This window comes from Falco cherrug, chromosome 11, assembly GCF_023634085.1.
Source record: "Falco cherrug isolate bFalChe1 chromosome 11, bFalChe1.pri, whole genome shotgun sequence".
Lineage (NCBI taxonomy): Eukaryota > Metazoa > Chordata > Aves > Falconiformes > Falconidae > Falco > Falco cherrug.
The window spans coordinates 15619976-15644007 of NC_073707.1; the positions used below are offsets into that span (position 1 = coordinate 15619976).

General features: G+C 37.4%; 1 protein-coding gene across 4 annotated transcripts; it reads left to right on the top strand.

Annotated features, from left to right (window-relative positions):
- The first annotated feature begins 817 nt into the window (after positions 1 to 817).
- Positions 818 to 22200, top strand: DAW1 (dynein assembly factor with WD repeats 1). 4 transcript variants are annotated; one of them, XM_055724093.1, is made up of 13 exons: positions 818 to 903; positions 2129 to 2201; positions 4970 to 5111; positions 8375 to 8433; positions 9084 to 9206; positions 10828 to 10927; positions 12456 to 12563; positions 13605 to 13711; positions 16963 to 17065; positions 17453 to 17567; positions 18652 to 18728; positions 20642 to 20804; positions 21441 to 22200. In XM_055724093.1, the coding sequence occupies exons 1-13, from the start codon at positions 864 to 866 to the stop codon at positions 21473 to 21475; spliced, it is 1245 nt and encodes a 414-aa protein (XP_055580068.1). In that variant the 5' UTR covers positions 818 to 863; the 3' UTR covers positions 21476 to 22200. The 4 variants fall into 4 exon arrangements, with proteins under 4 accessions (XP_055580068.1, XP_055580069.1, XP_055580070.1 ...); XM_055724094.1 differs by lacking the exon at positions 12456 to 12563; XM_055724095.1 differs by lacking the exon at positions 9084 to 9206.
- Positions 22201 to 24032: the final 1832 nt, after the last annotated feature.

The window sequence follows — 24032 nt, forward strand, 5'->3', positions numbered from 1 at the left end:
TGTATCTGCCCTGAGTTTATCTTCTAAAAAAAAATTAAGCTGATCAGTTTTTTTCATTTTCTTGTTAATCTCTGCCCACTTTCCTGAGTAATTGTCTATTTGCTTTTCAAATAGCTTTCATATATTTGCTGTGCCGTTACTTGTGGCACTTTAGCACTCCAAATTTTATCATTTTTTAGTGAACGCTAGCCTTTGAAGACCTGGTGCTTCCTCTATGGCAGACCAGAGCCCTCGCAGCTCTGTATGGGTTACACAGCGTCAGCAGCTCTGGTGGATGGCATTCAGGGTGGTCAAGAGGAGCTGTTTAAAAACTTCAGGAAAGCCTTGCAATACCAACTGAAAGGCCAATGAAAGGTGGATAAAATTCAGTGAGGATAAGTACAAATCTATGCACTTGGGAGAAAGCAAACCTATGCTTGTATAAATAGCGATGGGGTTCCTGCTGGCGATGCCTACCCTGCTAACATCTTGCAGTTAAAACGGATAGTTCTGCTGAAATAAAATCGCAGTAAAAAGCCCCGGACGTTATGAATTCACAAGAACGAACTGGGAGTAGGGAAGAAAATGGCGCCCTGCTACCGCCGGCGGCGGCCCGCTCCCTCACGGGCCTCCGCTCTCCGCGCCAGCCCTGCAGGTGCCAAAAGCCGGGCTGGGGGCCTTGGAGGGGCCTTGAAAGGACCTTGAACGGGCCGCGGCGCGAGCGCCGCTCCGCCGTCCCGCCATGATGGGCCCCCGCCCCCAGCCGCCCGCCCCGCCCCCAGCCGCCCGCCGCCGCCCGCCCCGCCGCGGGGCGCATGCGCGCAGGCGCCGTTGGCCGTTGCCATGGCAGGCGGCCCGACGCGCGGGGCCGGCGGCGGCGGAGGATGAGGCTGAGGCGGCTGCTGCTGCGCTACTACCCGCCGGGTGCGGAGCGGGGCGGGGGGGCCGAGCCGGTGCCCTGCCCAGGGCCTTGGCAGCGGTGGGGCCGGGCCGGGCCTGGGGCTGCCGCTGGGCGCCCCTGAGAGGGATGCGCGGCGGGGGCGCTCCGGTGGCGGCGGTTCCCCGCGCCCCTGCCGTGGCTAGGGTGGGGGAAGGCGGGCAGGCCGCGCACCGGCCGCTGGGGTGGCTGGAGGTGCGGGTGTTTCGGCGCTGCGGTTGGTTGAGAGACTCGCAGCTCATCGCCGATCGGGCTGTAATTAACGAGTTATCATTGCAAAATCAGGGCGGTCTGGTTTGCATGACAGTAAGGAGTTCGAAAGCGATGGTAGTTGGTACCAAAAACCATGTATGTGTTATGAAAAGGCCTGTTAGCAAAAAGTTGGCACGTTTCTTATTTTTTCTTTCTCTGTTTTGTGAGTTTTCTGAGCAGAACCGTGGTTTGAAAAGCTCTGCTGCTGAGCTGTCTTCATCATGAACTCGGGAGACTTTAATGCGTTTTCAGAAGTGAAACAAGATGGAGATGGCCAGCTCAGGGAGTGTAGTGTGATAACAGATCTTTCTTTCAAATGGAAAACTTTTCCTATGGACTTGGTAAAATGCAAAATGACATAAAAATTCATCTAAGTTGCCCTTTGCCACAGAAAACCAATGAGCAGCAGGACTCTTAACAACTGCTTCAAAACAGGAAGCAATGCGGTTAAACATTTTAATACTTCGGCTCAGCAGAAGGCACAAAAGTGCCAGAGCATACCTAGAAATGGGAAGTCTCTTACAATTTTATGTACATTAGTGCACACAGGCCTTTGAGAACACTGAAATAAATGTAACAGGTTTTGTAAAACATGTTTTCCAGGCTTCTTGGAACACCAAACTACAGCAGGTATCTTCAGGACAGCATCTTTGAAAACAGACCTGATGAAATCATGCAAAAAGTTTTTTTGGGGAAAAAAGAACTTGTTCATTTCCAGAACAGAAAATGGCTCATAAAGAATAACACTTAATGCATTTTATCATATAAACACATTCAGAGTCATTTGTCACCCTGCTAACTCTTAGCAAGAACAGCTAACATCCTTCTAGTTCCAAGAACTGGAAGTAGGTCTGCTGAAGTTAGTAGAGTGATAAAAGTGGAAGTATTCCTGCCTACAGTGCATGTTATGAAATCCTGGACATTTAATTAAGACTCTTATTAAATTTTTCTTTTTTAAAGGAATTATTTTGGAATATGTACAAGACAGTGAGCCAAAGACCAGATCTATAGATCTACTTGATCTTAGACCTGAGTAAGTATGGTAATATTTCAGTTAACGGCACTCTGCTGTTTTATAGCACGCTCATGGGCAACTGTATTTGACTGTTTTAAACATAATTGAGGTCAGCTATGTCTTTGTTCAATAAAACACACACACAGAGAAAAGCAAATAACGTAGTCAAGTCATTTTCCTACTATTTTAAATACAGAATTTTGGATTCCAGCTGGTCATTACCATCGTGCTTCTCTGTTTAGAGTTGAAGCCTCTTTTTGCTTATGGAGTTAGGATTATCAAGATGCCTGTACAAAGCCAGCCGAAATACACAGTGCTTAATGTAATGCTGTGATGAATGACAGTTAGTTCTTAGGTCCTGTAATAGTATTTCTGGTCTTCAGAATGCTTTCAAAAAGTGGGTCTAACTCAATCTCCAGTTACATTGGTTTAAATCCCTGGAAATAACAACTAGTCATCAGTTCATGTCTCTTGTTAATTAATTAATCCTCATAACAACCATAAGCAAGGTGGTGTAAAGTAAGCAAGTAAGTGATTTCCTCTCATATGTTTGTGTGGAAAACCTAAGTATCTGCCTTTGTTGCAAGTAATGGAAATTTTCTGCTTTCTTCTGCTTCAAACTTAATTGCAGTTGGCTTTTTTGAAAGAACAAGTATGAGTGCATAACCTGATTGTCTAGTCTCCTGCAGATGAAAGAAATTGCAGGAGCTTGGTATACCTAAAAATCCGGGATTGGCCTAACTGAAGAATTAAAGCTACAATGTATTTCAAAGTCAAGTTTAGATTTAAGTTTGATAGGATATCTTTAAGTGAGATAGAAGGCAGAGGTCACTTCATGAGGAAGCAAATGAGACTTGCTACGTGTAGGACTATACTCAGTCACATCTGCCTCTAGCTTTCAGACAGTTAGAAGGCACCAGTCTGAAACTCGTGTGTGTATTCCTTGTGAGGAATAGGCCAAATTTGTTCTGATGAGAATGTCGATGTAACAAGTTGCTATGCGGAATTAGCTTTAATGCTGCTATGTATAATTTATTCACCAGTGCTTGAAAGGTTATTTGACTGGCTATTTTGTGCATTCAGTGACAGATACAATGGCATGTCACAGAGTCAAAGAATTGTTTAGGTTGGAAGGGACTTCTTGAGACCACCTAAAGCAGGGTCAACTAGAGCAGGTTGACCAGGACTGCGTGTAGTTGGGTTCTGAATATCTTCTGGATGGAGACTCCACAACCTCTCTGTGAAACCTATTCTAGTGTTTGACCACCCTCACAGCAAAAAAGTATATTTTTGTGTTCAGATTGAATTTCCTAGTTGTTTTTGTTGTTTTTATTTGTACTCATTGGCTTTTGTCCTCTCAGTGAGTAGTACTGAGAAAAGTGTGGTACCCTCTACTTCATTCCCTCCCATTAGCTATTTGTACACATAAAAAGTATGGAACACTTCACAAATTTGAATTTCACATCTAGTGGATTTATTCACAGAACTTTTTGTCTGGCATCAAACACCATGGAAGGATTATCAAGTTTTATTCAGCTCTCAAACTGTTTCTTCAGTTTTCCTCCAGCTAATGTCTCCCTTTAAACACCCAAAAGAAAAAACAAAGAGAAATCTGAGAGCCTTAATATGATTCTGATCATAGTAGCCAGCCTATGAGCTCTACTCTGCCAGCTCTGGCAGGAAAAGCTTCAGAAATATAAAAAAAATTCCATTAAATAAAGTTGCCAAAATCCATGGAATTCATTAGGCAGAAGGGCATGAAGTAATATGATTGTCTTAATACCAACATTGATATGGAAGAGATCTTGCATGTGGCACAAAAGTAGCAGACAATGTAGGCTGCACATACAAGGAAAAATCCAAATTTAAAAATTATTTGTTTTTGTCTATCTGGAACTTCCCAGCTTAGTCGTCTGGGTAAAACCTAAGAAGTCACTTTGTGAAAACCCTAAGTTTTCTGGTGTTACTGAACAGCAATATAAACATTGAGAATACTAATTTATGGGATTGTTAGTGGCTCCCATTTAGAGGACTGATACAGAAAATCCCTTTTAGACTGCAATCATTTACATACTAACAGAAATGTTAGGTTTTCTTGCCAAGACTCATTTTAAGTGTATGTTGGTGCTTTGACTGCCAGGTACTGTCAACCCTGTTTCTCATGGATGGCTAGGAATCAGCAGTTTATCTGATGGCTAGGATGATGGATATCTGATGGAAAGATGATCCAATTCAAAGATGAGCTGTGAACTACTTCCTGGGGGCTTCATGGACATCAGCAGACTGCAGACCACATTTTAGAAGTTATTACCACAACTAAGAGTTACAGGAACAAGCATAGATGTGTGAAGCCACAGACAGAGATAATTTTAACACTTTTCATATATAATTTAACTTGTTGCTTCTTCAGGGGCAATTCACTTGGAATTTATGAAATTCCACTTTAATTTAGATATTCATTCCAAAACTATCAGTTTTGGATACACATCTCCCATGTCTGACCCTCTGTGGAAACCCTTGTGAAAGGTAAATTTGTTATCAGGCAAGTTAAATCTTACTGAACAACTTTAGTAAGAGAAGGAAGTACACAAACCAAGGAAGATTTATCCATATTTCTTTAAGCCTTTAGAGAATGAGGACATAAATGCATATCATTTAATTGTGTACTTCAGTTTCTCTGCAAGTAAATAATATTCTTAGTTTTGTATTTGTAATTATTGCCAGAGGATGAAATCTAGTGGGTTTGAGTTTTCAGGTTTTTAATTTTTTTTTTCCTTCATAATTAGCACAGATGCCATAGCCTTAGTAGATGAAATTCAAAAAGGAGAACCTCTCATCACTTCGTGCAAGGAGCAGGTCATACATTTAGTACGAAGATTGCAAGAGAAGCTAGGGGAAAAAGAGGATCACAAGTTCTATCTGTCTAAGGTCAGAGGCGTCTTTAAGATAATTTTGGGTGTTTTGCGGGGGTTTCAGTTGTGGTGTTGTATGTTTTTACTTCTGCATATTGTGCCTGAGAGCAGAATTTGGTCTTTTATAACCAATTTCTTGGCTCTTTTCAATCATCTCTGCACTGTTTAGAGTGACTGAGTCTTGCTGGGTTATGTCTGCCAGGAATTCCCCAAAAGGCTGGGAGGTGTAACTCTTCCTAGACACTGTTTGCACAGGTTTATGTACAAAGGTATGTTGCAGATGGAGAGAAATAATACTCTTATTTGTCAAATAAGACTCTATGGACCAGCAACATCCATAGTTACGTTAAAACAAAACCTGTAAATAGACCCCAAGTAAATTAGCTGTTGGGAAAGGCCTAAAATATTTTCATACCCTTGTCTACTTGTTCATCATTTTGTGAAAATTCTGGGGGGTTTATATATTCTGCTACATACAGTACTACGAGTTGTAATTACTTTCTGCTATTGCTATCATGTTTGAATATTGATAGTTTGATCTTCAGCTTACAGACAGCACTTTAAAAATTTATTTTAAATGAGTCAGCTTTTTAAGAACAATGATTAAAGAGACCTTTCAGAGCTTCAAATCAAGGATTCAGGCTGTCAGAAGAGAATAGGTTTAATTGTATTTAATCGTGGAAATAAGAATACAATTACTTCCAGAGATTTCATGTTGGGATAGGAAATAATTAAGTGTTATGTCTTTATTGTGTCAGCAGATGGCAACGTGTAGCTGTTAAAAATTGCTGGTCAGTGCTCTGTTACTGTTACCTGAATTTTAGAGAGAAAAGGGAGAAGTTTTGTGTTGGTTTGTTTGGCTAAAAAAAAGCCCTTGCATGGTGGTAGATATACCTTGGATTCTTTTGACCAATAGTACACATCTGGGTGAATTCTGCAGAGATTTGTGTATTTAACCTTGAAAACAGAGCTATGTAATAAGGCATCTTAAATTTGAAAACTTCCTGTTATCTTTTAAGGTGTGCTCTCAACTGAGATAATGCCTTGCTTTTCACAAGTTTTTAAAATTGTTTGTTCATCACAGAGACTGACAAATCATCAAATGCTTATTCAAATTTCAGTGTAACCAATGCATTTGTTCTTTGTTGGGTATAGTGCCACATTTGATCTGTATTTGGAAATACTAGAAGCAGGCAAATCCCATCAGTGCTGGCTTATATCCTTCAATGAAGGGTAGTTAGAATACGTGAAAAGAATTTGTCTTATATTTCAGTTCCATTTAAGGCTTGTAAATAAAACATGAGTATTAGGTTCTTCTGAGATACTAATAAAGTACAAGAGGTGGGTAGGAATGAGAATTCCTGCCCCCCCCCCCCCCCCCCCCCCAAATGTTCCATGTGTTTGTGGGGTTTGTAAATGAATATTTTTTCCTTTTGCACTGGAGCATAATCTTAAATGACTGTATAAACCCATTTTTTTGTTATTTCCAGTAATTGTGGTGATGGTGGTGTGTTAGGCACCCTGCAGAGAAACAAGCTTTGTAATAGTTTCTCAGGTTTTGAACCATTACGTAGTAACGGTATGGTGTAGCAATTTGTAGATTTTTGTCTTAGGGACTGCTTTAGCAGATTTTGCAGAACTGGAGTACATTATTTTAATATTGCATTAGGGTTTTATTATTGCATCATTTGCACAAGCGATTCTTGCTGGCTTGGAGTTCTGTGGATGAAGCAACAGCAGCACTGGGCTTTGGAAGAACAGAATTAGTCCCGTGATCTGACACTGAACATAAACCCATCTCATTTTCCTCCCTTTTTTTTTATAATTGTTAAGTAGGTTTGTTGTTCAGAGCTGCCTGCATGGAGCCCTAAAAATGTCATGGATCGAATTTCCATAAATTTCCATAATTATCCATTCTCATATGCAGATATTTGTATACTGTGGCTGTTTTAAAAAAAAACAAAGTATTTTTTTTTCATTTCCACATCTTGATTGCCCATTCTCACTGCTGTAGCTGAAAGTACAACTCATCTTACCTTCTCTAGAGAACAGAATTTTCTGTTTCTTTAATATAAAATGTTTTCTGTTTCTCTCCCTCCCTCTCAGTCCTTCACTTGACCATTGCTGTTTCCATTGTGATCAGTCCCTACTCTTCCGAGCAGATCTTTGACCCACTTTTGTTATCTTTTTAGAGACAGGTGGCTGAGAGAGCTACAGATAAGAACAAAAAGTTGAAACTCTGGTAATACATCAGTTATTAAATGACATTGCTCATAAAGCATTTCTTCTTCATTCTTACACTACAGAGAAGACCTAGTGGAACACTGCTGTATTTTTATCATCTGTTTACTTCACTGTCAGCAATTGCTGTGGTTTCCCAGGTTATGATTTTGTTATGCTTCAGACTTGAGCAGAAGCCACCTTCTAATAGGTGAAAGCTGTTCAAATACGAACCCTCTTATGCAGTAGCCAGTTTATTCAAACATGAACCAGATTGTGTTTTTTTGGTCATTTTCAAAGTCTCATGGCATGCTGAACTGTATTGGCAGTATCTGAAACCATTTTCACCTATATTTAATAAACCTTAATGTATGTATTATTATAGCTACAAGATTATCTACATGAAATGTATATACTGTCTGATTAAAGGACCTTAGAAGCAATGTTTGAAAAACAATGACCTCCACAACCTGCACTATACAGGCAGATACCAAATTTGACATTCTTTCTTTGAATTTTGTTTTGATAAATATCTTTGTGATGGGTCTGCATGCCGTTTTTTGTCATGGCCTCATAGGATGTAGATGTAGCTTATTTCTGTTCTTTCTGTTTTTTAAAACAAAATCATATACTAGCTGAAAGCATCCCGTAACCTAAAGGACTCAAAATACTCAATTAAGCTGGATCTCTTGATTCACCATATAAGGCTTAATGTTAGTTGGAATTTCTTTCTTCAGTGATCTCACCAGGCATGGTCTCCTCACTCATTTGTTTTTGCCCTTTCAGCTCTGGTCTAGGGTCACTTTGCTGGTCTCAGAGGAGGTAGAGAAAAAGGAATCATAGGGAAAAGACAGTTCATTCGAGTAAAACCTAAATTTGAAATAAATGCTATATAGTGTCTGCAGCGATAACCTGCTAAAGCATGGGGGATTTTGTAATTGCTAATTTGACAGGAGGAGGAGAAAATATTAACCTATTGAGAATTTTGAGTAATTGTTTTGGGTTTTTTTATCTGTATCAAATGTTATTTTCTTCTTTCTCTCCCTGCTTCTGTTTCAGGTACTTAGAGCACATATATTGCCACTGACCAATGTAGCATTTAACAAATCTGGTTCCCGGTAAGTTGTTTTCAAAGTCAAAATAGGTAATCACTAATTTTATATTTGTAAATTACATTGTAAGGGAATCTCAGTGCTCTTACCTTGCTGCAAAATGAATTCAGCTGTGCTGCCTATAAGCAGCTTCAAGCATGACTGGGGGTTAGATTTCAGGTCTCCATGGGAGAACCAATAGGAGATGCAAAAATGTAGCGGGTGAGATTCAATTTATGTAATTTTTTTCTTCCAAGGTGATAGTTTGTTGGCAATTACTGTACTTTAGAAGGAAGCACCTTTATGGCAATAAAGTGAATATTACTAAAAGCTAAATGAGTCTTTCACATGAATTCATTTAGGAGTTTCATGTGGTGGAATTACATGTTAATTGATTTCACTGTAGGCATGTGTCTGATCATTTTTTCCTTCATGTCTTGAAAGCAGCAGCTTGCTTTCTAGTTGAAATACATTAAAGATTAGAAACAAGTGTTTTTAATGAGTAATCTTAAAAAAAAAAAGAGGAAGTTCTATGGTAATTTACATTTTTGAAAAAAATAAGAGATTCAGGGTCTGAGACAGTGCTAACTGAAATCTGTGGAAACAACTCATTAGACTATGTTCCAGGACCAGTAAGGTATTTACTGTATTCAGAAATGAATTTCTTGTTGCTTTAGCTTTATCACTGGAAGCTATGATAGAACATGCAAAGTATGGGATACTGCATCAGGAGAAGAGCTACGTACACTGGAGGGACATGGAAACGTTGTCTATGCAATAGCATTCAATAATCCCTATGGGTAAATATATTTTCTCTGAGATGCTTCTTAATTGTTAATCATGTTATTTTGCAAATACAGAACTGTCACTTTAACATAAAACAGGCTATTTCAAATTGAAAGAATTCAAATTCTGAATTTGTAAAGTTCAACTGCAACTAATCACCATGGGATGACACTGTATATTATTTGCATAAGAGGTACATTCAAACATGTTTTCTGCTATAATTTTTAAAAATTAATTTTAGAAATTCAAAGCATAAATTTCATTAGATATTCAGTGTCTTGAAAAATATGTATATGAGTCAGTTTAATATATTTAAACACAGATTTCTTTCAATAATATCTGCATGATCAGATTTTGTTCTGAACATTAATCATTCTTTTCTGCCTCCATGTAATTAATTGTATATGATGTGAAATATAAATACTTAGGACAGATTGTGTTGCTTCAGTTAAGGAGAAAGAACATTTCTGTCATAATGAAAGTGGATTTGCCCATTTGGTGTTACTCACTTGTTATTGTTTAGAACGATTTACAAGTGTCACTGTCATTGAGTAATTTTTACAAGATCCACAGGGTGCTGCTGTATGAATGTCAAATATGAACTTACGCATCTGTTTTCTGCAATACCTGCTCTAGGTTAGAATTGCTACCTGTTAGGTGAAGGGAATTACATGTTAGCTATTGAAGTTTCACTGTTAGTTTCTTCCTGAGAAAGCTGTTGTGAGTAAACCATTTTGCTTCTCTGGAAAATAAGAGAAATTAATTCCTGTTTTCATACTGAATCACATCACTTCTTTCACTGTCAGATGTCCTGTTTATCAATTAAGTGATACATAGTTAACATCAGGAAATAAATATTAAAGACTTTTTCTTATGCTATTTGGAGCATCATCATTTCCTTCTAAATGAAAAGACTTTATCCAACCTAGAACCCACTCTGACAATATCTGATAGTATTCTTTACTTTTTAAAAGCACTTAATCAAATTCTTTTATATACGTTGAAGAAATTAATGTATGGCAAAAACCTGTGCAAAGATCAATAGAGTGTAACATGAAAGCAGAGAAGCAATATATAGCAAATAAAAACCTTGTGAGAACCTTGAGCTACTTCTACTGTAAAAGTTCAGTAAAAAAAGAACTTTTTTGGTTAATCTTTAAGTTTTGATACAGTGTCCTTTGCTGCATTTTCTGGGTACCTCACTTCAGTCTTGCTTTAACTGCAGTTGGTCACAACTCTTCCACTGACTTCAGTGGGAGTGGAATTTGACCTCTGAAATTTGGGTAAGCTGCTTTTAGAAAGAGTTTATTTATCAAACAGATGCTATCTGATGAAATGACATAACTTTTAAATACAACTGGAAGTACAACAGATAACCTCATCCCTTATGTAGGTTAGTCATCAGTTATGAACACTTCTGTGCACGGTGCTGCCTTCAGAAACTGATTATTTGTGCTAATTTTTTCCCCTTAACATAACTTTTGTTTGTGAAATCCTGCTCCAGGATCTTGTAGTGTGGCAGAATGCACCAAAATGCATGCCAGCTTTGACAACTGGGTATCATTTCTGTGAGTTCTGCTATCTTGGAAGTCAGTTTCTTTTTAAATAAAAATGACAGGATTTTTTTCTCTTTAGTGACAAGATAGCCACTGGATCTTTTGATAAAACCTGCAAACTGTGGAGTACAGAAACAGGAAAATGTTATCATACTTTCAGAGGACATAGTGCAGAAATAGTGAGTACTGATGGATGTTTCTTATTCCTTTGTGTTTCCTCACACCACCATTGATGGCCGTGGGTGCCAAGTCCCCGTGACAATGGAAGGGGCAGCTATTCTGCTGCATCTATTCACACATTCAGATATTGTGAACATTTCTGCAGTGCAAGAAAGATGTTCTGACAGTTCTTAAGAAATGGAATAAACTATTGTATACAGTTTGAAATGGTATTTTTATTTTTCACTTGTTCCAATTTCCCTTGTGTACTAAATGTTAAAACATCTTTGAAAAATACCATAGCAGTTGGAATTTTCAATTTGTAGCACATATTTATTCCTTGATTTATTTACATATCTCATTTTTTCCTAGATAACTTGCATTGCCTCTCATATTTGTAGAACTAAATGCACAAGAACATCATTACTTGTATTGCTGTCTTTTACACTAAGGCCTGTACTTCACATACAGGACCAATTGGAGCTATAGCAGAAATCATAAGTCATGAACAATTCTGTGCTAATAGATAGGCACAGTGGCTCAGAGGAATTTCTGAAATTTTAAGTGTGTTAACTAGGTATATGTGGGATGCTGAAATGTCAAAGGTAATATGAAACGAAACCAGTGTAAGCTTAAAAATGGTTGGTTTCCTTTCCAATGCACTAGGACCCCTATTAGCAATAGCAAATATCTTGATGCACCATGTCACCTGATTTAAAAGATCAGGGCAAATCTAAATGCAGAATGTATTTTTAAACAAAAATAGCTATATAGTCATTATGCAATAAAGCATTTCTGGAAATTGTTTCTGGAAACAATTGGAATTTAATCTGTAGATTGTGAGGCCTATAACTAGTGTGAGAAAATGGTGATTTAGCTTGGTAGTAGGTGAGGTTGGTTTCAGTGAGTTTTTGATTCTCTGGACACTTTGAAACTGTTATCCCTTACAATGGAGAACATGTTTGCTTATTGAGACAGGTTGCAGTGATTTTGCTTCCACAAATCAGATAGGTAAGTACTGGAAGGCCTCTCAATTTCTGCTGACTTCTGTAGGGGTTAGATTAGACCCAAAGTGTTATGAGTTGTGCTAACAAATAATTAGTAGAAGATAATAGCCAGCAGAAAATAATTTGTTAACTGTGCCAGTTAACTATGTGCTGTTAGTGAATCAACGTACTGCTTCTGCTTTGATTTTCATGAAAACTTTATGAACTACTTGTGACAGAAATGAAGCACCTAAATAGTGAATTTTAATTCAGACTTCAGAAAACAATGTGGGAAACCTTCCAGTAAGTCTTTTTAATGTATTGCTACTGCAGAGCCGCCAACTAGTCTGTTTGATTTGAGTAGTCATCCAGAGCTATGGGATAAGGGTTTATTGCTCTTTTAGTGAGCTGTTGGAAGAACTCTGCAATTTCTCTGTATGCCATAAAATATTAAGTCAGGCTTTTGTCTTGTTTAAAAATATTAATCCTGACTTGGTTTTTTTTTGAGAAAATGTGTATCATTACTCTCCAAACTTTTTCCATCCAACGTTTCTTGCTACAGGTATGTTTATCGTTTAATCTTCAGAGCACATTGGTGGCAACTGGGAGCTTGGATACCACTGCCAAATTATGGGATGTAGAGAAGGGAGAAGAAATAGTCACTTTAAGCGTATGTTTGCTTGCCTCATGTTTTTAAAGGTGTTGGCTGCTTTCTTAGTTTTCTAACTGAGATAAAAGTATTTCCTAAATAGTTTCCAAACTTGTAGAGTTTCTTTTACCAGGGGGTCCCACAGTGACTGCAGTTAAAAAGCAGATGAAGAGAACTTGAAGGGAATGACAAAGCTATGGTGTTCTGTAAGAAGTCCTATTTATCAAGACAGATTTTCTCATTTCAGTGGCATTATTGCTATAGGTTAGAATGCCTTCCATTGCTCATTAAAACATGTTGTTATACTGTCAATTATGACCTTGTCTGCATTAACATAAAGTAACTCTGAGAACATTAATGTCAGATGCTACATCTGTATGAATCTTTTTTCCTGTGGACATCAGCAGAGGACAGCCACCCAGTTACCTCTAGGTTGTGATGTCTCTTTGGTCTACATGGCTTGCTGGGATTCCACAGGTTCAGATTGGTCTCTGCTGTTTCAATTAATTTCTCTTACATAAATTGTAAATAACAGGTAGTGCATAGCCTTGCTTTGGTGTGTGTGGCCTACAGAGTGAGTGAGGCATTTTCTCTTCCTTGACTTTCCCTTCCTTAGAGCCCTGATCAGAGCAAAGAGCAATGGAATGTGTCAACCTTTAGCTTATAAGTATGCTTTCATTTATTTTTCCAACTCTCTCCACCACCATCAATGACAAACTGTACTATAGTTTACTGTAAATAAATTATCTTATTTCAGTATGTATTGTTGAAAAAATGTGATTCTGTTTAAATCAAGTATGGAAAATACGTACTGATGATATCACTGGACAGTTGCTCACTGCTTAAGTGATGTGCCTGACTCTTTGCAGTTGTTGGAATATTGACTATTCCACAGTCCAGTAGATCTTTCTGTCAAAATTTTGATATACTGGACAACAAAGTAAATAATATATTGAAGGGCTATAGAAGGATTGTGCTGCTGAAAAAAAGCTACATGTTAAACTACATTATTAGAAAAGTCATAATTTGCATCCTCGTACCTCTTTTTTAAAATTCTCTCAGGGGCATTCAGCAGAAATCATCGCATTGTCTTTCAACACCACTGGAGACAGGATTATCACGGGCTCCTTTGACCATACAGTAGCAGTGTGGGATGTTGGCACTCGCAGGTACTAAAGTACTAATAAATATAATTTTGCATTACATGTTTTAGTGACAAATGAAAGACTCAACATTGAGGTACAAATTACAGACCCTGTATTTTTGCTTCATTTAGAGTATGCATTCCTTCATTTTATCATTTGTTCCTCCTGTTCCCTATGTTCTGCTGAAAAGGAATGCTGCTTCTTAAATGCTTTTGTATATGTTTTTTGTTCTAAATTTCCATCTGATGAGGCAGACAATGGACAGATCTTGTGTTTGTTACTGATGAATTCTCCAAACAGGAAAATAATTCATCAACATAGCAACTAATGGTTTGGAAGGTGTTTAGAGTTTCTAGATGGATCAGACTCTTTAGGTAGAAAGAAAGTGTATTTTATGTTGTAGTAAATTAGTCTGGCCACATTGTGTTTAAAAACTATACAAGGACTATTTTCCTTGTCACAATCCTTTATATCAGGATAAATTTATAAAAAGGAGAAAATTTGGCCACTGACTGCAAAGAACAAAATGTCTTGATTATGATGCCAGCAAATAATAACGTAGTAGCTAAATATGAACTTGTTGTATTATCCTGACAAATCCACCTGTCTTTTCAACTGGAAACTCAGTATAAGTAGAATAATGAAATGATTGCCCTGATTACTGGCAAAGTAATTTGTGAAGATAATGATTCTATTATGTTTTCTGAGGTCATGCCTTTTTTCTTCTTGTGAGAGCAAGGGGAATATCTCTAAAACTTATATATAAAAGGAAAGTGTGTGTACAGTGATATCTTGGGATAATAAACAATGTGTATCACCTAAAAATGAAAGTGATTATGTGATTTAAAAAATAATGTACACATAGTGCATCATTTAAGGCTTGCTCCAAAGCTTTGAGCTTATTCAACACTGGCAGTTTAATGTGTGGCAGGTAAATATTTAGGAGGTACTCAACGAATTGGACCTTTGTATTCAACTTCACTCAGCCTGCAAATATTTTTGTTTGAAAACACCTGCTTCTTCCAGCTTCTTGTGTGAGACTGCAGTGAAGTCAAAGCCTTGGGATATTCATTTTGCATTCTCTTCTCCTAAGAAATGAATGTGGACTTCACCTCGGGGTCTGTAGCAGGAAGTGGAATATGAAGGAGAAAATTCTTGTTTAAACACTGGCAGCTCTGGTGATGAGCTAGTGGGCAATATAATGGTGCCAGGCTAGCATTAAGGCTTTTAGATGGCAGTTGGACATGTCTACATTTAGTAATAATGAAAAGTTGAGGTCGGAAAGACTGTGAGCAAATCATACTTTGCTGTATACAGATTCAGATAGATTTGTAAAGATCTTGTAGGTGAGGTTGTATGTGCCTGTCTTTCACCGTATGCAATACATCAGAAACACTGCTTTCCAAATCTGAGTTTGAACTTGACGTTTGTTTTAGTGTTGCTGGCTGACTCTGAGTGTCTCTTCCTCAGTTGTATTCTGGGTGGGTATCCAGAATTGTTCTGAGGGAAGTTTATGTAGGGACAAGAAATCTCAAGGAGGTTCAAGATTTTCTTCATAAAATTAAAAAAATCAAACAAACAAAAAAGTGTATTACATCCCTTGTAATACAGGTCTGTATTTCATCAGTATTTTCTCCATGGCAGATACAGTCATCTATAGTTCAGCTGGAGGTGTCTTCAGGGCTTCATTTACAAATTAACAGCCTGTAAAACTGAGGTCAGGAGTGGTAGACACCCGAATGCCGAGAGACAGACGGTTTCTTCTTATTTGCAATTATGGTGCAAATATTAGAGCATCCATATATTCAATTTCACTGAAAACTGAAGGCTAAAGAAGTATTATCATGACTGAAGCTGATTTTTTGGGTGATTTTTTTTTCTTTAATAATTTTAATGGAAAATTTTGATGGCATTTGACAAGCCTGTTTTCTGGGTTCTTTCTAATTGTGTGTCTGATAGATGGTGGTTTCTGTGATATGTTCCATATGTTGCTATTTATTCTGCTTATTGACTGGATATTTACATTGAAGCTTGAAACCTGAACTGCCTTTTTGAAATTTGGAAATGAAAACTTTTACATTTTAAATTAACAATTTTTTCATTATTAGGTATTCTGGGTATTAGGTATTACAATAACAGCAGTCTTGTTGGCCAGATACTATGTTCACAAAATTAAGAAGTTTTCCGCTGTTGTTTTCTGCTTGTTGATTTTTGGTTTTATTGTAAAAAGGTCTGGACAATTACAGCAGTGCAATTGTTAGAAAGTAAAAGGAGTAATTCTGTAAAATGACATGAGTATTTTCAAATCTCATTTGAGATGTTTCAAAAAACCCCCAAAATATCAAGTTTTTGTTGTCATAAACAGAAAATTTAGGTGCTCAGAAGATTTGCTTTGCTGTTCATTTAGCATATATATTAATACAACTACCGTTATATATCTTATGCAATGAATAAAAACATTTCAGTCAAACTCATTTTTTTCTAGTTGTTAGTTTATCCATTAGTTAAAGCAGGTTTTTTATTAATGGTACAGTGATATTAATTAGCATTGTGATAATAACTGGGTTTACTAATCCTTTTATATGTATATAAAATTAATCTTCTTTAGGGTTCATTTCTTTATAGGCCATTAATTCACAGGAAGCAATAATGGCTAATTGTACCCTCTGTATTCTGCTAAAGCTGAAGAATTTAATGGAACTAGTGTTTCCAGTCTTGTGCTGCAAGAAGTTTAGGATTAATGCAGATTAGAAATCATATTTCAGTTTGGCCATTATTTGCCTATTACTTGGGAACACGTACATATTAAGTATCCGATCAAGTTCCATTTAATCTTTGGTGGATTTTATAAAAGGTTTAGATTATATGGAGTTTTAAAGATCTACTGTTTACTGTTCGCTGAAGTAGGATAATGGGAGAGTAATGTGGAAAAACTTGCTGTATGTGCCTTGCATGTAGATGAATAAAAGGAGTCTGTCTCTGGCACTGGAAGGTCAACACATTTCACTGGAAATACATTCACTAAAATATTTTTGAAAGAGAAGAGAGGGCTTTTCCATTTTATTCCTTACTGCCTGTCTGTGTCAAAGATAAAAAAAGGAATTGATGTAGTACCAGAATCCTAAATGACCTGTACCACTCCATTTAATTGCTTTAATGGATAAAATGTGAAGACTTGACACCTCAGAGATACCATTTTTTAAATTTCCTTATAATTTATATTCATGTATAAAAATCCGCACTAAAAATTTGATTTTTTTTTTTTTTTTTGGTAGGGTGTTACATACTTTAATAGGTCACCGAGGAGAGATTAGTAGTGCACAGTTCAGCTGGGACTGTTCTCTCATAGTCACTGGATCAATGGACAAAACATGCAAGGTAAGAAAGTTGAATATGTAGTGAATACAGCTACTTGATATATCCATATATATATTTTGTAAATGGAAGAACATTATTTTAAACTAGTATTCACTGAAGAATTTACAAGTAAATACAAAACCTATAAGCTTAATAATTTCAGTGAAGTCCAGTTAAATAACAATATATATTTTAAGGCTTGTTCAATCAATACACTGGAGAAAAAAATAGGACTTCATTAAAGTGACTAAACAGTGACTTTTTACTGATTTATATCCAGTTTTCATGTTAATGCATTGTCAGACATCAGAAAGAGCCTATATACGTTGCTTTATGGATCAACTAGATACCTACCAAGTAAACTAGTCAAAATAAGCAAAAAAAATTTACTTTTATTTATCTATGCAGCTGTGGAATGCTATGACTGGGACACATATAGCAACTTTAACAGGTCACAGCGATGAAGTACTGGATGTCTGCTTTGATTATGCTGGCCAGCGTATTGCAACTGCTTCTGCTGATGGTAAGTTAAGTGACTGGGACTGCTATAAGAATTGCAATAGTAGCGTAAAACACCTTTGTCCTTTTCCTTTGGTTTTGCTTTGAATGTAGCTTGATGCAAGAGGAGTATCATGACCCAAAACTATAGATCAAGCAATGTTTGTTGCAGTACAGAAAGTTTGGCATTAAATTTCAGAAGTTTTCCCCAGTGAAAATTTTCTTGTTTTTCACACTTTAAACAACTCAACACGTCTTTCCCCTTTAGCTTCAAAATTGCAGGGTAATATCTCACTTGTGGCTGAAAAGGCTTAAATGTTTAGGTAAATAGTTTTTGAATGAATTTGAATGAGTTTTATTTGGGTGGCTCAAATTTAGGCTTAAATGAAAAAGGTAGTTGGAATTTTAATGGTGCATTTGCTACTAGGCTTTCCATATGTACAGCAAGAGAATACACAATAAAGAGGTAGTGAAAGAAGCAATTTTGCTTTGTTATTGGTGTACAGCAGTTTTGTATGCTTATTATTTCTTTAGGAATTGCATAATAATAAATAAATAGGTTTTTGTATTTGTCTGTACAGTGTTATATTATAGTGCATACTGACGATACCATATTATTTTTACATACTTAAGTGTTTTGATTTCCATTTTCAGAGACAGGATAGTAGACTGGATGAGGGCACTCTGCATCTGATTTGTTGTAGCTGCTAAACTACAACATAAGACAGCGTAAATTTTTTCCTGAAATCAATAGCTTATTAAATATAATTAATAGCTTATTAAATAGAATGAATAGCTGAACTGTAATGAAAGCTTTCAGAATATATTGTACATACATCCTAAATTTACAGACTTCAGTAATCCATCTGTATGTGGACATTTGCATTCACATGTTAATTTTCTAGCAGAAACCATTAAGAATTCAACCTTTTCCAACCAAATTACAGATCCTTTTTGACATACTTTGTCCTTGGGGGAAACTGTGTTAAGATTGTTTTTCTATTTCAAAATCAAACCTGAGGATGAGGTCATACCAACCTTATCAAAATGTTCTTACTGAAATGCATGCTTAAGGATAACAATCACAAAAGGCTCCTAATCTACAACAGGTTCAGCAAGAGTCTATGATGCAAGAACAAAAAAGTGCATTGCAAAGCTGGAGGGGCATGGAGGTGAAATTTCAAAGGTAAGTTTGTTTGTGGTTTGCACCTTTTCTTATTTGATTAGTGACATTCAATCCATCAGTTATTCCATGACACGGGAATACTGTTAAAGAATGTGGTGGTAAAATCATTAATATTTAAGACTGAGAGGTCTGGCTAAGAAGTTGTCTTTACTAAAGGAACATTCATTTCAAGTAAAAGCTATTTGTAAATGTTATTTATACAAAATACACATACAAAATACAAATACAAAAATGTATTTTTAAAAGCTTAGCGCCCTACTTCTGAGCTAAGATAGTATTGTGTGTGCTAGTCCTATAGGCTTCAAGAGTCATCTTTCCATATTGTCATGTCATTTACTATTTGATTCTTTAGAACTGAATTCAGTTGCGGTCAGCAAGCTACTTAAGAAGTCCATCCCTCCCAGGGATCAGTACCTGGCTTTGTTAACATCGAAATGACTGTGTTTCCTCACCCCTGTCCTTTTTCTGAAACAGTATATAGGCTGGCTCTCCACTACTGCTTGGCAGAGAACGAGGGGAGCAGAGAGAGAGATGCTGTCCAAATATTTGCCTGCTATGATCATAGTTAATAGAGCTTCTGTCTGACCTGTCCTAAATTGCATTTGTGTTATGCCCTTGGGGCCCCAGATTCTCTGAAAGAATAAGCATGAGTTTTTTTAGTCTTTTGATGGCATCTTAAAGCTATTGCATCTGAGGCTTTTACTATCACCCTTATTCCTTGCTTCTACAAGATCTGCTCCTCTTTGCTTTTTTTCATTTCTCTGCACACCCAATTTATGGAACGGAACAGAAAAAACATATTTCTGTGGCAAAATACACGGAGAGTCTTATTTTCAGAAGTGTGTAAGGGACTTGCAAGTATAAAGCCTGTTTCAAAAATCACTTTGTCATGAGGAGTGTGCTCGTGTACTTGGCTGGAAGACTTGTCTGGCTCAATTTTGCATGCCGAAGTTCAGTTCCAAATGCATTTAGTTACTTCCCAAACTGTACATATTTTTAAAACTTTGATATTTGACTGTTGCAACTTTTCATTATTCTTTCAACTGGATAGTTTTCACTTAACTTAGGTTAGTATGCTAAGTCTGTGCTGCTTTTGTTTGATGTATTTTGTAATTGAAATGTTAATATTTTGAAACTGGAGTGGTTCTTAGTGAACAAAACTCACATGCTTTGATTGGATTGATTTGGCAATTATAATCACTCCACTGAGAGCATATTAATTTCAGAAGGGCTAGTCTTTCCTTGCTTAATATAGTTACTGCAATATTTCACGCTCAGTGTCGATGCACTGAGGAATGCAGTCTGAACACGTGCTGACACGTGGGTGGGTTAGGGACAGCTTCCAGCAGGGTCCATAGTGCTGGCATGATTTCTTTGCTGGAAGTGAGAATCTGCTCATCTGGGAACATGTTGAAAAGTCAGTCTATTTCTGCAGATGTTCTGTGTAGCTGTGATCCTTTGGGAAGATTATTACTTGGAAATTGGATTTCTGAGGAACAGGCATTTTGCCCTTAGTAATTAAGCAACTTTGCATTATATAATAAACCTGGATTGTCCAGTTAGTGCTAGGAAAATATACATGATTATCTGGAAATACATGCAATTTTGACAATGAATGTTAACAAATATGAAGACAAAATGAGTTGCCTTCAGTGGAAGTTTTTCTATTACAGAGACGTATGTTATTTCATGTAGAACTCTATAAAATATGTATAAATTTGGAATTATTGGAATAATAGTAATAACATTTCAATAAAGTTGACTCTAGGGGAGTGCTACCCCTAATTTTAGCTGAAAAGCTGAATGCAACAGTTGCTGGCTTCTGTTCTCATGTTTTAATCACTAGATATGCTTCCTTTTCTAGGCATATTGGCTTGCTAATTAATATAACTCTTTTCTATATTTTTTTAAAGGTATGTTTCAACCCTAAAGGCAATCGTATACTAACAGCCAGCTCTGATAAAACAGCTCGACTCTGGGATGCTGCTACCGGACAGTGCCTTCAGATATTAGAGGGTCATACTGATGAGATATTCTCCTGTGCTTTCAATTACAAAGGCAATATAATCATTACAGGTAACTAATATATTCAGGTTTTTTCTCCTTTTATTTTTGAGACACACTTGAAATCTTGTTATGGTAAAAAAAAATAAGAGTTGGAAAAGTTTCCTGGGACCATGTCTGAAATGCAAGTACCAGCAGTGACTTAAAATACAGTCAAAAAAAGCTAAAACCTCACTTTTGTGAATATGACCATGAACAAATTTGTGTAAAGGCATGGGAATACCCTAGCATCTCTATATGGGCATATACTGGCACCAGACCAGTGACTAAGCCATTTTTTCACAATGCATTGAAGTGAGGGAGGTCTGGATGAGCAAAAGGCAGGAGCACACCTTGTGTGTATTTGGCACTGAACTCTGTTTAGGTTCCCTTCATTTCAGGCAAAAAGTTGTGGGAGTGGGAAAAGACGCGAACAGAGTATTTTTGATCGCCTTGATCTTTTGACTGAATTACCAAAATATGGGAGGCAGGATGCTCTCAGCTAAAACTGTTGCTCTAGGTCCTACAGACTGTTGCTAGTCATGGACAGAAAAATAGTTGTCTGGCTTCTCAGCATTCTGGGTAGATTGTTAATGTAGGTGTTAACAAAAATGGCTAAATTGTGTGATACAGCTAAATTATTCCTTCACAATGTGTGTTTATTACTAGGAAGCAAGGATAACTCCTGTAGAATATGGCACTGACTGAAGAGAAGGAAAGATCCAGTTTGGTATATGCCTACTTGGCACTGACTGAAGAGAAGGAAAGATGCGGTTTGGTATTTGCCTACTTTGTGAATTTCATAGTCAATAAACTCAGTCTTTCAAACCTGTTTTCTCTCACCCTCTTTGTTCGCCTTCAGCTTTACTGAAGTAGAAAAGTTACCTAGATTTTGATAGATTTGACTTTGCTGATGTCTGGTAGATATGGAATCACAAAACAGTAAATGTTGGGAAGGACCTCCTGGAGATCATCTAGTACAACACCCCTGCCCAAAGCACTGTCAGCCAAGCAGGCTGCCCAGGACCGGCATGGCTTTGAGTATCTCCGAGGACAGAGACTCCAGAGTTTCTCTGGGAAACATGCTTAGTGTCTGATCAGTGTCACAGTAAAAAAGTTGCATTTTTCCCCTTGTGTTTAAATGGAATGTTTTCTTCTCTTTCAATTTATGCATGTTGCCTCTTCACTGGGTACAACCAAGAAGACTCTGGCTCTGTTATCTTAGTCACCTGGGAGAAATCATGATTAGTGTGAATGAATCCAGTAGGATGGCTCCATTTTGTTGTGTGTAATTTTTAACTTGTAACCCTTGTAATAAAATACCCACAGCGTTATAATACTCTCAGGTGTGAAAGGGGTGTTGTTATGCACTTGTTCTGGGAACTTTTATTGTAATTTTTTTGTTGTGTGATAAAGTATCAAGTTAAAATGCCAGTTTCACTAATTGTAATACAATGTTCCACTTGGTATTTCTAGAGAAAACCAGCAACCATTTGTGAACTGCACTGCTATTAACTATTGCATGCATGCTGTAGTTAAACTCCCACTCGCCCCCTTTTTGTATTTGCCCCCATTTTTCCATTCATTCCTTTCCTTTCTGCTGAGCCCTCATTCTCCTATTTTCACCTGAGGTAAAAAATTATGGTGGTGACTCCAATTCTGAATCCCGGTCCAGATATTATGGCCAGCATGAAGAAACTCAATGCACCAAAGATTTGGAGCCAAGGATCATGACATAAACTGAGAAGTGGATGAGGAACTCCTGCAAGTTATTTACCACTCTACAATGAGCTCTTGCCCAGGTTTACCTCTCACCAGCAATCGCTAACAGGTTTCAGCATTGTTCATAAGAAGCTCTCCCTGCTTCTTAGCAGAGTACCTGAAGCTGCAGTTGCTCTTTGCAGGGGAGCAGTGAAAGAGTGGAGCCGACTAGTCTTTTCCAGCAGCCTTGGAAGAAGGATGAAGCAGTGAAGCGGGTAGGATTGAACAAGGTATGTGTGTTGACTGAGAGAAAAAAAAGGAAGAAAGGAAATGTGCAGCAGAGAATGAACTTGGAGGTATGTTGCTTATGTTTACATCTCTGGGTGGTTATGGACTTCTAAATGTTGTTAAATCTAGTAGGAAGTTACTAATGCTGATGTGTTCTGACTGTCTCTGAGTGTTTGCCAGCATTCTTGTGTGTAAATGAAGAAACAAAAGTGCCTGTGATTACTTGGCGAATATCCTCATTGTTTCAAGTAGTATAATTTTGTGGGAAAACTAAGAAATGTGATGCAGATCGCTTAAAATTAAACCTTTACCAGTAGGTAAAGTGGCTGCTATGAATATTACTGTAATGCTTATGGTGTTCCCTTTTCTCTTGTGCAAAGAGTTACGATATCAAAAATGTATCTCAGTAATCTGGAATTGAAAGGGGCAGGAAGGGCAATGTAGTTCTGTGTTACTTCAAAATAGCCTGGTGTCCTCAGGTCGGATTGCACTGCAGCTGTACTCACAGGTGTGTATTTCCAGCTGACAAAAATGGAGGAAAATTGGTGTGATGAAATGTGTACGGATACTGCTACGTACTTAAAACCTGAAATGTTATTTTCTGTGTAACCACCACAAAGGAAAAAAATCATTTGGACTGTGGTTAGGTAGTAGATTTTTTTTTTTTCCTTAATCTTTCAGGTTGGGTTACTTTTTGTTGCCTTTTCCATTATGACTTTTATATTATACTAGTGATTCAGTGAATCAAACATCTGTAGTAGCTTTTGGCTTTGAGCCGTTATCCTATTTTTTGTAAAATTGTGAGTTGAGGTTTCATAGACTAAGCATTGGACTGGGAGGCCATCTGGGCTCTATTTCTGACTCCCTAGATCCACTCAGTAAGTAGAATTGCTTTTCAAGCTAAGTTAGCCAGGTTTCCTGCTCAAATGTGAAATACTTTCACATCTGGTGTGACTCAGCACTGCTGAAAAGTGTGCTGAATTGGCGCATTGTAAGAACTTCTGTAGTACGTAAGGTACCATCATATGAATGCTTTGATATTAGGTTCTCTGCACCTTGGTTTCCCCATATGTAGATTTAATAAATTATACAGATATATGTTAAGAGTGCATTGAATAGACGTATCCTCCTGAAACCATTCTGTGTCCCTGGTAGCAGCTTGATCCCTTTCTCTAATGCCACTTCAGACCCTGCAACCAAAATCAGCGCGTGCGTGCGTGTGCTCTAGCTCTGTTGTCTGGTGCCTCTTTAATCTTATTAAAAAAACATTGG